Source organism: Elaeis guineensis, chromosome 9, assembly GCF_000442705.2.
Source record: "Elaeis guineensis isolate ETL-2024a chromosome 9, EG11, whole genome shotgun sequence".
NCBI classification, from domain to species: Eukaryota; Viridiplantae; Streptophyta; class Magnoliopsida; order Arecales; family Arecaceae; genus Elaeis; species Elaeis guineensis.
The window spans coordinates 9,180,328-9,193,546 of NC_026001.2; the positions used below are offsets into that span (position 1 = coordinate 9,180,328).

A 13,219-nucleotide genomic window follows, 5' to 3' on the forward strand; every position below is an offset into this window, starting at 1 on the left:
GAACAGCTTAGATTCATCATCTTTATTCACTTCTACAGATAAAATGTATCATTCAATGATAGCAAAAAGACTATAGATGGATGAACTGGTTAGATTAGGTCATATTATAGACATCTAACAACAGAAACTTATGATCTGATGGCTATAAAGGTCAACAGATGGACTTATCAATTTGTCTAGTCCCAATAACTTATGATTCAATGGTTCTAAAAGGCTTGTGGATCAATAGATAAAGGCTGCTATCTAATTATAGTCAGTTAGTCACCGCCATCCAGGCTCCTAAGAGGGCAAGACTCGAGACAAACCTAACTTTTGGCCTTTTTTTGCACAAAGAGGTTGCCTTCAGACTCAAACCCACGCTTTAATGCTGGTCAGCACAAGCCTCTTATAATTGCACCAAGCAATGGCCCAAGACCTACACATCAATAGATGGACAGGCTCACGGATCAATACTAAAGGGACTTTTGACCTGACAACCCTAGAAGCCTTGAGAATCAATAGATGGACATATATGAACTTGCCATCCTATGGCTACCAAATTTTTTACTTATAATCTAATGGATTATATTAAATTCACTCTCTTACAGATGGAACTTATCATCCCACCCCCAATCCAATGGATTGTGTTTGATTCACCCATAGCAAATGAATGTAACTTGCAATCCAAGAGCTATAAAAGCCCACTCACAATCGAAAGGTCTTAAAAAGTTACTAATTGATAAAAGATAAATTTATGATCCAATGACTATGGAAGGCATCACTTACTATTTAATGGTCCTCATTGTCACCTGATCCGAAACTAGCCATTCCCAAAGAGCTTTCTAAGGCATGGTTAGAGTTAGAGGAACTATGTAACTCCTTAAAGATGGAAGCAAGTGTCCCATTCGAAAATATGAATGGGAAATAGCTTCGTACAATCCAATGGCAAAGAAAATAGTCAACCAGGGATAAATGGTTGTCAGGTGGTTGTCCTTGGATTGCCTATAAATATTCTTCCATAAAATATAAAAAGGCTCTCTTTTTTCCCACTTTTTCTAGCATCGTATTCTCTCCCTCGAAAGGTAAGATGTCACCAACTTGTGCCTCATTCATTCTACCCTTTTCCCTTTCCTTTCATTTACAAAAAGAAATAATATATCTCATCTATAGAAGTAGGGGCCCGAATCCCTTGTTCTATTAAAGGTCCTAGACTTTATTCAGAGAGGTCATTAACCCTTTTATCGGAGTACACCCTTGGTGTAGTTCAAATAGAACTCAATAGACTTCATATAAATGATATCCCAGTCCAACAATTGAAAATAGTTTCACAACTCTACTTTGCAAGGAATCCTAGACTCCATTTAGAAAGATTGAGTGCCTCTTAATACGTAGTAGGCCTTCAGCCATACTTTAAACAGAAGTCAATGGACTTCATATAAATGAGATTTTAATCCCAAGTTCCAACCCTATTTACAAGGAGTCCAAGGCTATTTTATAGAGGACTATAGTTTGCAAGGAGTCCTAGGCTCCATTTAGAGAGGTTAAATGTCTCTCAATATGAAGTAGGCCTTTGACTGTGATACAAACAGAAGACAATAGACTACATGTAAAATAAGATTTTGGTCTTACAATTAATAGTAGAAACTTAATCCTATTTTACAAGGAGATCTAAACTACATTTATAGAGGTTGAATTCATTGTGAAGTAGGCCTTTTGGTGTACTTCAGCTAGAAGTCAATAGACTTCATAAATTCATATAAAACGAGATTTTGGTCTCATAATTTGAAAAGAGGATCTTAGTTCTATTTTACCAGGAGTCCTAAACTTCCTTTATGGAGATCAAATGCTTCTCAATATGAAGTGTTTGGCCATAGTTTAGTTTCACAACATGAAATAAGGTCTTGGCATTGTTTTTGTAAAGGATTCCAAACCATACTTGTAAGAAGTCACAAATTTTACTAAAATGGATAAATGTGGTTTTATATCCATAAATAGCTCTAACTTTTTTATGTGAAACCTTAATTTCATTAATAAGGGAACAGATCCTAGACATATTCCTTGTTCAAAAACTAAGGATTCAATCCTATTTCTCTTTTAACATCGATGTTCCCATTTGCCAGCTAAAAGATGCAATTAAGATCATAAACTTAAAAAAAATCACATTTTAAAATCTCATCACTGAAGTCAAAAGTCTCATGAATTCTTAAAAATATATTCTTATGGCAATTGTGAAATTAAAAGAATTTCATCCTACAATTTTGACTTTACGAGGATATTTTTATAATATAAGAAGAGTATTTCTTGAACTTTAAATCTAAAGAATTGATCCAAAGACCAAACATTATGAATTGATAAAGAAAACAGTAATATCTTTCATGATGTTATCGAGATTAAGGAATTACATGACATGAAACTCTAAAATGCATTACATTATTACCAACTTTGATCTTGAAAAGTTATAAACTTTAAAATTTCAGGTTTGAGATATTTTAGAAAACTTGGAAAAGCATAAAATATTGAGTTTGCTTGACATTTAAAAAATGAAAATGTTCATCATAGGTATTCTAATATAAAGAGTATCATTAAATATTCTTAAAGATAGAACGTTCTACCATAAAACTCTAAATTAGAGCATCATTTCAGATATGTTAAAGAGATAATAAGATTATTACTATGAAACCCAAATTATAAAGAGTATCATTTTAATATATCCAAAATAAAGGAGTAACATCTAAAATTCAGAATATTATTTTCAACAATTTAAGTTTAACATAAATCCTATCTTGATACTTATAATGCAAAGTTTCATTGAATGAAACTTTAACATTTTATTAAGATGATATTCGATGAAATTGTAAAAATAGATATCTACAAGATTTCTTCGAAATATTGAACCTTGACAGTTGACACTCTTAACTTCATAGAACTGAGAATATAAATTTTAAAGTGATGCCATATTGACTTTCTTAAACTTATTTTGTCAAGTTGTATCATAAAGTGAGAAAATTTGATAACGTTATATCTAGTGATTTATAGGCAGTTCTTTTACTTACAATTAATCTTAGCTAGCATTTGGATAAAATATTAAATGTTTCCTAATATAAATGCGGTAATTTACAATGGATTCTTGAGTCTATTAGAAGTCCTGGACATACTTAAGTAACAAAATCCTGTCCCATGGGTAAATTTGATAGGATCATACCCCAACATATTTGTGTATCATATGTCTATTCTAATGTTAATCCTAGGGACAGATTTGTGATACCACAATCTATTGTGTAAATAAAAAAAAAATGGACAATGTGCAGGAAGCAGTTGCCTGAAGCAGTTTGCAAGAGGAAAGTAACCGGAGATGCAGTTGAAAAATTGGAAAATCTTCAGATCAATATCTACATTTCACCAATTTTATCAGAAACTAATACTATATCAACAATTATGACAAAATTAGAAAAGAAGAACTTTATTTATCAAGCCTAATATAACTTCCATCAAGAGCCTCATCTGGTCCCTCTCCTCCTATCCCTCACCTCCAAAACAACTAAATAAAGATAGAAAGAAAAGGAATTAAAAAAGAGAAATTTTATGCCAACTAAGATTAGGAATTACCTTGAAATATTCAATTGGATGCTTAATCTCATCCATATTAACTTGATCCTGCATCAATACAACTAAACATTATAACAAAGAATTCTGTAATAGACATTATCAGATATATTCAGAAGCAGGTATCAAATTGGTCATGACTTGTAAGAATCTCATGATTAAAGCCAAAGATTGACAAAGCATTGGTTGAATACCCCAATATCAACTAAAATAGAATTCAGATAGTCATGTTAGATTATTCTTATAGGTCCTTGTTAAGTTACATCTTAAATTCCAGTTCATCAAAAAGATTAAAATCTTTCGTGGGGGAACACATCCCATAAAGAGTACTTAAACACCATGCAGCATACAGATTACAACCTACAATACATTTTCAATAGAAATGAAATTTGGAGCAATGAGGACCCTCGCAGGCATGGTTTTCCGTATCACCCCATATTGCTTGGTACAGGCATACCGTATTGTACCCAATGGCAGATCTAGAAATTTTGCTTTGTGAGGTCAATATAAAATAAAGGACAAATAATAAGAATACTGAAAACTAAATAGAGTATTGTTTCTACATCAACAAAAACACATTAAAATTTTTTATTTTTATAATTGTCCTCTACGACTTTTCATATTTTGAAAATGATACATGATAGTGGTATATTGAGTTATTAAAGAGAGAGACTGTAGATCATAATTACTTTTATTATGTGACATTTTTTTATCTTTTACTTTCAAAATTTTACATGGGTTATTGGGTCAATTCATAAATGTAATGGGGTCAATTTTAATTTTTCTAGTATATGTATATATGTTTAATATTTTTAAATTTTTATGTGGGGTCAATTGATCCCACATTTCTTAACATGAATCCGCCACTGATCGTACCATGTCGACAATCTCGTACCGCACCGAACCATGTACCAACACTGTAATAGGATGGTAGCAGTATAGGGTGCGGTACCGAGATGGCAAACCTCGCTTGTGGGAGTATGTTTAGTCTCATAGTGAGTGTGTTTTTATCGAGAACTGAATCAATAACCTTTTGGCTAGCTTTTTTGGATGAGGTCCTGAGTCCTCACACAAGTATTGAGCTGACCCAACCCATGCCCCACATTGCTATGGGACATTGCAGCACAAACACTTTTGGTGTTGATCATGAGCCGATCATAGTGTTTGTGAAACTTGGACCCTTCCCCTGACAAGGATGCCAAGGATTAAACAGGGAGTATGCAGCCTATGCAGTCATGTGCTTAGTCCCACATCGTGTGTTGGAGAGGTCTTGGGTACTTAAATAGGGCTAAGGACCTGAATTAATAATCTTCTGGTTAACCTTTTGGGTAAAGACCTAGGTTGTTACACAAAATATTTAGAGTGTCCTTGAAATCTATATATGACAAATTTGGATATTTCTTTGAAGGCCCAAACCTTAATCAAAGTTCCTTCCTTAGAGGGTTAAAAATCTAATCAATAATGGATAGTAACCAAGCATGACTTTTATGAAGTACTTCCAATAAGCAAAGCAACTTTTGATGTTATCACAAATATCCTAAAAGCAAGAAAATTCCTGATCAGATATGCCACAGCAAAACAGCATCTGTGGTGTTCCCACATTATGTTCCAACATAAAATTGTGTCTATTAGGAACCTAAGTAGCATTGCTAGTAATACATACAATCGATGGAAATCATAATCAAATTACTATGATCCTTAAAAATGGACGGTATAAAATGAATTTTTCTTGACTGAACAAGAAAATCTGTCTCAACAATCATATAACATGGGCAGAAAGTAAAGAGTTAAGAGGCTGATTAAAAGAAAACCAATTATTCCAAATGCTTATATTTCATCATCAGAACAAGTTTCATGCAGTTTCTTGTCTAGTAGATGGTCCATGAAAACATGAACACCTCATTTAGAGGTCACCTCTATCATCCAATAATTATGGTCCAGAATGTCATCATAACTAACTATTATTATCATCATTCTTAAAATGTGATTTGTGGTTCTAACAAAATTATCCTTTTTACACATATTATTCAAAACTTACAAAAGAGTTCTTAAAAGTGAATTCTTCAAGACAATGATAGAAGCATCATGCTGACAAGTTGATAATAAATCATCCAATCACTATGAGAACACTTGGTTTTGCTCCTTCAATGTACAAGGAAGAAGTCCTATTTGCATCCTAGACAGGAAATGGTTGCTCATATTTGCAGTCTGTCACATAAAGAAAGGAATTTGGGACCATTCTTTGGCTTGCAATACTGTAGCTTGGTGAGCGCCTTGTCTGCTTTGGGACTTTTCGACTGAAAGAGACTCCAGTGGCTACTCTAAGAAGGAATAATAATTTGGTGGTACAAAATCATGAGGAATTTGGAAAGAAAGAATTTAACAAGCTGCAAATCAAAGACAAAGAGCAAGGCATTATGATCATATTTGTTAGTGCTTTGTAATGTGCAAATGGCCGGAAGACATGAACAAAAATATTTAGTGGCCTTGTAAAGAAGCATGTATGATATAAATTCATTGTTCTTTTCTCCATGCATATTTCTTGGACATCCTAGCATCCCGCAAGTTTGTAATCTTCCTCATTTTGACTATATTGCATAGTTTGAGCAGCTTATGTAACAGCTGGGTTAAACCTACCCTTTGCTAAGACTTCATAGTTCGAGCAGGTTATGCTACTGCTGGGTTAAACCTACCCTCTGCTCTTAGTCTTAGCTCTGCATTTCTGTTTGAACATGCTTCTATGAAATGAACACAAAAACGGCAACAAAAAAAATAAGTCCATGCCTCAAAAGACTTGATGAACTTGGGTATATCTTGAGCAGATTCAGGAGAATTCATCCACGTCCCTTGCTTCTCAGAGATGCTTCGCAAAAGATCTCTGGTCCCTATGCACAAAGAAAGCATACACACATCTCAAAAAACAAGAGATACATGGTCATAAACTACTAGGTAGTACCCGATCACCTAAGTCACAAAGTTTCTCAGCATGGTCCATACAACTATCTAAATAATTTTAAACAAACTTAACTAGAAAATCAGGCAATTGTTCATTGTTTGATAAGTGCAATCATGGGTAAGTTCATCTTGAATAAAGGGGTCAAATATCCCATTATGTTTGTATCAATTGTGAAATGAATGAAGCATAAACCAAAATAATGCGAGTATATAATGTCACTTTAGCTACAATTTACAGGTCGAAGAGATGGTCACCCATGAAAACAAGAATCACAAGATTACGTCATCCCATTCCCACTCCCATTCTAAGAAACAATTTAAAATTTTAAAGTTTTTGTTAAACAAGACTTCATCACTTGTAAGGAGGTAGATACAGTGTGGTGCCAACACACAAAAAAGCTTAAACCAAGCAAAGTTCATCATATTCAGATAGAGTACCTTCATGTTAGGGCAACTAGATTTTAGCTTCCCAGAGGAGAAAAGTGTCATCTTAGCATAAATGGGGCATGCAACTGCTTACAACTTTTCAGAAAGCCAATAATATCATCTGATACAAAATTCTTACATACTTCATATATCCAGATATGGCATATATGAAAATAAATATATCACACTGAAAAAAAAATATAGTATGGTATGAATAAATAAAGATTTCATTACGCTTGTAAAATTGAAAGTATGTCTATTAACAGTAAAACAAGCATACTTGTTTTCAGTAATTGGTTTTTTATTTTCTCATAGCATATCAATGCATGATGGCAACATCCGGTAATGGGAGATACTACATGGTGTTGAATGTAACAAATATACCTTTATCAATTAGTGTGAGTCCAACTTTTGATTGATATATGGCTCTCATTGAGAGAATTATTTTTCTATCAATGGTTTCTTCCACTAGCCTCTTTGTTCTTCGATCAAAAACCTGGTAGCATACAAAGCATGCGAATTAATGTTTCCAAGTTCTACCCATGAGAAAATCTGAATGACCCAACATCAATGCTAATCCTATGTAATGAATGACATATTAACATGTGAAAAAACTGCAAATACCAAATAGAGTCAAGTCAACCCCTACCAATCAAAAGCTGCAACACAAAATATGCTCAGCCCCTACGAATGCAAAGCTGATCAACCTCAAGATAACCCAACCCTAGCTTTTGACAACATATGCTAGGCATAAACAGGATATGATAAGACAATATACTGAGAACATCACAACTAGGCTAAAGTATGGTTGCCACAGCCAGTCTCAGTAGTCAATATAACATGTACAATTTAAAATATAACATACAATAAAAAAGGTCAAAATCAGAAAGCAATCTACAGGTAAATTACAATAAAAAATTCAAACAAGGAAAAAAGAATGTCCACAAATCACAATAGTTTTACTAACATAATATTACCATAGGCAATTACTAGCAGTTCATATTATGAATGTAAAAATGCAAGATCAATTAATTGCACATGAGCTGACATAAGTCATTGCACATACATAAAAACAAGAGACAAGAGCAAGTGACGTTGGAGAGCTGTTGAACTTGGACTGAGAACTCAAAGGAGGAAGTGGATGTCAGTGCAGCTGATTGTGGCAAGGTAAAAACCCCACTACGTCATGTATGACAGTGGGCACACAGTAGTTGGAAGAGAAGTAAGGGTGCATCACTCTCTTCCAAGGCTGAAAACACCATCTTGGCCAGCAATATTCACCCAGTACCTTACACCAAGAAATTATAAAACGTGGAGGAGAGGAGGAAAGGGTGAGGGATTGGGTGTGCAAGGATGAATATGATCCTCACCAAGAAATAAGCCATATAACAGGAATTAGTTACCCACAACTGCATATATTGAGCTTCCCAATCAAAAATTCTTGATTAAGTTTTAAAAAAAAATAGATCCTGACCCTACAGATGAGCAAAGTTGACGCATTACGAATATTACTTTTTTATTTTTTGGCAATTAAAATTCATTTATTTCAATTGTTTGTGACAATTAAAATTCCTGTTTCTATTTTCTTGAGGGAAACTACAATAGAGTAATGTGACTAAATCGTGCCATTTTTACAACTTATTACCGTCCTAAAATAAGCCATTGATCTTAAACTTGGAATATTCCTGGGTGTCGCATGTTTATAATGGATAAAAAATTACCTTGCACCTCATTTCAAGCTTGGACCCATAACATTACTGAGGCCTTACAGAACATTAGAAAAATCCCAACTGATTCTGAACCAAACAGATTTTCAAGGCAAAGATAAGGAAAAAAAGGTGAAGAAAAGGTATGGTGTAACTGTAACCAAAGAAAAACAAGAAATTATATGGCACCAATACATGATTTGATGTGATTCTCTTCTTTTGAAAAATACAGAGCACATAAAGTTCATAACCTGCTAATCCATCAGAATTACAGATGAAGTAAGACGCATGATTGAAAATGAAGTAGGTAGAGAATTTAAATATTTGTTTTAGCATTTGAGGAGGGCTCGTGTCAATCTCTAGAAAAGAAATTATAAAATAAGGTGACTAGCATACAAGAACTATGAAAACTTCACCCATATGCTAACAGACAACAGAAAGCTAGCAGATTGAGAGGTTCAAATACAACTTTGTGACATCATGGGACCTGAAAATCTAAACATGGAAGAAATATCTTTAGGTTGTCATTAATCACACAAAGAATTAAAGCATTATGATGGCACTATGATGGCATTAATGATAGATGTTAAAGCACCAAATTGAGAGGCAGATATAGGTATAAAAAAAGTGCAAAGGACAAAGAGAAGATATCATGGATGAATATATTGCCAAATAATACAACTTTTAAAGGAATACCATCAAAAAGAATATGACAAGGCATATCAATCTAGACCAAGAACGAAAGAGATGAACCACGACCTTACTAGCAATGTCTAAGGTTCAAAACTTTTAGAGGACTTTTTCCAAATGAGTCATTAAATTGAGTTTCAAGCCATAAAGGGCAGAATGAAGACACTTGTATCCACCTTTAAAGTTGTACTCTTCCCTCTCCACATACCAGGTCCAATTGAAAGGAAAAGAATTTGAATAAAACATCCAATAAAAAAAAGTAAAATAAAAATGCAAGCAAACCCATATAATGCTAGTAAACTAGGTAGACTTTTAGAAAGTATAAGATCAGGCTGTCAGGTGATATATGGATAAATTAGAGAATCAGTTTCTACTTAGCACAAAGGTATATCAGAGAACTGCCTAGCCCCTGTACTTGAATGTTTTTTCATCACAATAGTGATCATGACAAAACAATCATATATAGACATGAAGCAATGCATACCAAAATATGGGAAGCACTTGATCCAGATTTCAGGCCAATGCCATAAGATGAAAAATGGGCCCATTCACTAAGTTTAAACATCCACCTGGAATCAAGACAAAGATACAATATCACCTCTATTTAGTAACTAAGGACACAGACAATTCATTTGCATATAGACTGAAGTCACTGAACATTTTCTAACAATGTTAAGATTAAAAAGAGAATCATGATGTACAAGAGCAATATAAATATCTCACCCATACGAAGCCTGCTTATCTGTTAGAAATCCTCCTGTCATAGTCTGATTCCCAGTTCCCTCGTCAAAACACAATGTCATATGTATGATATCATTCATCTTGTCATACTTCCCAAGGTTCTCACCACAGACGGGGCAGTTACTGATAAGTGATTCTCTGCAATAATCAATAGTTTATATTAAGTCATCCAGAAAGCAATAGAAGAAATATGATAATATCAGACATTGATAATTCCAATTATTCAATCTGCCACAATTAATTGCAGCTTCAGAAAAAAGAGATCACTTTAGAAAGCAAGGGAAAAAAATGTCGCATGGAAATCAGTTTAAACTCAAAATCGTTACTCTTCTTGTTGAACAGCTAGAAGAATTGCTAGCTCGTCCATGTCAACAACACCATCACCATTCTTGTCTGCTTGCTTGAATAGCACTTCTTTCTAATTAATTGAAAAAAAAAAAAAAAGATATTAGCTGTTTATTTATTTAAATTCTAGAAAAAAGAAGAGACAATGATGTGTGTACAAGAAACTACAAGAAAATAAATATGTTTAGGCCTAGACCTTGGATGCTGCCACTTCATTGCCAAATGCACTGATCAATTCAGTGAACTCGGAATCTGAGAGCTTGCCATCTTCGTTGTAGTCCTGTCATCAAAATCCATGTGTCATAGAATAGTGCAACATTTGCAAAACTTTGCAATGAATAAATGCCTTAGTAGCTTCTACAACCTCATGCAAAATCATAAAATCACAGTCTGTAACAAACTTTTGTTGGACATTTGGTTTTGATTTCAACCTATTTAAGCATTGAAAACACCTTACAGTTCAACTGTTCTATCCTGGACTCTGGTTCAGTCTTCATTTCACTATGGAATCAACCTACTCTCACAGATCTTTTTGTCATAGAACTGGCTTTTTGTCAACACAATCCATGCATCAAACCATTCCTCTTTACTTTCTACGAACCAAGGGTAATACCCTAGTGATGAGGAAGGACATGAAGATATATAATGATTAATGTGAAACAATGCTGCAAAAAAAAAGTAAGAATCTCATCTATGAAACATAAAAATATAAAGCATAGCATCATAGTTCTTCAGAAAAAATATTTAACAATTTCCTCTTGGTGAAATAACCCTAGTGTCCACAAAAGAGGTATTTTTGTCATTTCTTAATCTGAATTTTATGTAAAAAATTTAAGGCAATCAGTGAAGTGGAAAAAAAGTACTAATAGATCCTCATGCATACTGACCTAAAGCAAACAAAAATATTCAGTCATTTCACAATAGGAACAACTAGCTAGACACTCCATTCAACCATTAAAATTATCAGATCACATGCATGAAGTGAGATGACACATTTTAAGTTTGAATAGCATTGATGTCAGAGAAGTATGAGAAACAAGAAGCCAAAAATCACTTCAGTGATATGGCTTCTGAAAGATACCATGTATCTCTTAATATTTTAGGTACAGGTCTCCACTCTTTAGGGTGAGGAGCAAGAACATAATGTTAACAAAATTATCCATTACCTAGAAGTTGCTAACAGAATTTCTAAGAGATAAACTGTGAGGATCTGCATGGTTGCCATATTGGGTGTGCTTGCAGAGGTCTTGGGTACAAGGATTTCGATTAATAACTTTCCACTGCCTTTTTAGGTAAGGTCCTAGGTTGTTGGTTGTTACAACTGGTAGTAGGGCTGACTGTACCCATGGACCATGTGGCTGGTGGACACTACAGCACAAGCTATTTCAGGGCTGACAATGAGTCGGTATGGTGTTTGTGATTAGATCCTTCCCCTATCACAAACACCAAAGATAAAGCAACCTAGAGTTTGTGAGGACGCATGCAGACATATATGTAGTCCTATATCAAGTGCGCATTAGGGAGGTCTTGAGTACTTAACAAGGGCCAAGGACCATAATGAATAACCTTCTGTCTACCTTTTTGGGGTGAGATCCTTGGTCATAACCAGAAACGCCCCAGTGACAATGCCCAAAAATCATATAATTTCAAATTAAAACACGAAACCACTTAAACATGGAGTACAGGAGGAGATACCACTACAGCTAAGACACGACGTGCAAAGGCTTTTTCTGTTTCAATTGGATCCTGCCATAAAGTCAATAGCATGATATGTTAGAACCATTACATAATTTTGGAAGAAGTTTGCATTCAACACGAAGAACAAAGAGGAAGCATGATTCATTATGTACCTCGACATAACATGAAATAGAAATGCTACCCACTATTGTGTTGGAAGATGATGGATCTAATAGGCTAAGTCCTTCAAGGTTGTCCTCTGAATCCTGCAAGAATCAAGAAGGAAAATACCCAAAAATATATAACAATGAGAACGTCCCAATGAACAGGACCTACAAGGAACAGTTAAGAGTGAAATCAATAAACTTCAGCACAATCTCAAAGAGCTGCAAAGGAGATGCAAGCAGAGTGACAGTCTGTTCAATTATTTGTACAACTGATGAACTCATCACCACAGAGAAATTGTTTTATATTCAAAATTTGGTATTATCCTTTTCTCAACAATTGAAATAACTTGTAGTTTTATATTCTATGCTCCTTTCGAATAAAAAATGATATAGCACAGTACAGTAAATATCTAAACGTTCTGTTGTAAGGAGAGGTCCTTGGAATTGGACAGGCCTAACAGAATATTGATGGAAGTTGTGAGAAAGAGTGTATATATCTATGTTTTTTTACAATGGTGGCACCAGTTAAAGTCTAATAACAAGGGTATTGTTAAATTTTGGGGCTAAACAAGTTGAAAAAAAGGTCTCAAAAATCAAAACCACTTGTTACCAATGAAGCATCAAGAACTGTAATTGTAATTATTTTCTATTTTGCCTTGTTTTCTAAACAAGGTGCTTAAAGTTTGCCATTGCAACTACCACTGTCGAAGTCTTGACATGACAGATGATCATGATGACATGACTATTTCCCTTGGACTTACCAAACCCACATAGATAAGAGAGCTAATCTTGGAATAAAAGTTCATTAAAAAAGTGAATCGTTCCACATGGGTAAATTCCACCCACTTTCGCTGCAAGTATAAAACTGAGAAGAAAGCAATCCAATCTAAGGAAGATAAAGTAGTAGGTATCATGACATTTCATATGTTG

At 34.2% G+C, this 13,219-nt stretch overlaps 1 protein-coding gene across 1 annotated transcript in view; it reads right to left on the minus strand.

Annotated features, from left to right (window-relative positions):
* LOC105051749 (phosphatidylserine decarboxylase proenzyme 2) overlaps positions 1-13,219 on the minus strand; it is a 50,519-nt gene that overhangs the window by 26,897 nt on the left and 10,403 nt on the right. Inside the window, exons 6-14 of the mRNA XM_010932341.3 lie at positions 12,296-12,388; positions 12,141-12,191; positions 10,642-10,725; positions 10,427-10,518; positions 10,083-10,238; positions 9,844-9,928; positions 7,348-7,459; positions 6,367-6,467; positions 3,586-3,633 (exon numbers count right to left, since the gene is read on the minus strand). Of these exons, the coding sequence (XP_010930643.1) occupies positions 3,586-3,633; positions 6,367-6,467; positions 7,348-7,459; positions 9,844-9,928; positions 10,083-10,238; positions 10,427-10,518; positions 10,642-10,725; positions 12,141-12,191; positions 12,296-12,388 (822 nt within the window). The remainder of the gene's footprint in view (positions 1-3,585; positions 3,634-6,366; positions 6,468-7,347; positions 7,460-9,843; positions 9,929-10,082; positions 10,239-10,426; positions 10,519-10,641; positions 10,726-12,140; positions 12,192-12,295; positions 12,389-13,219) is intronic.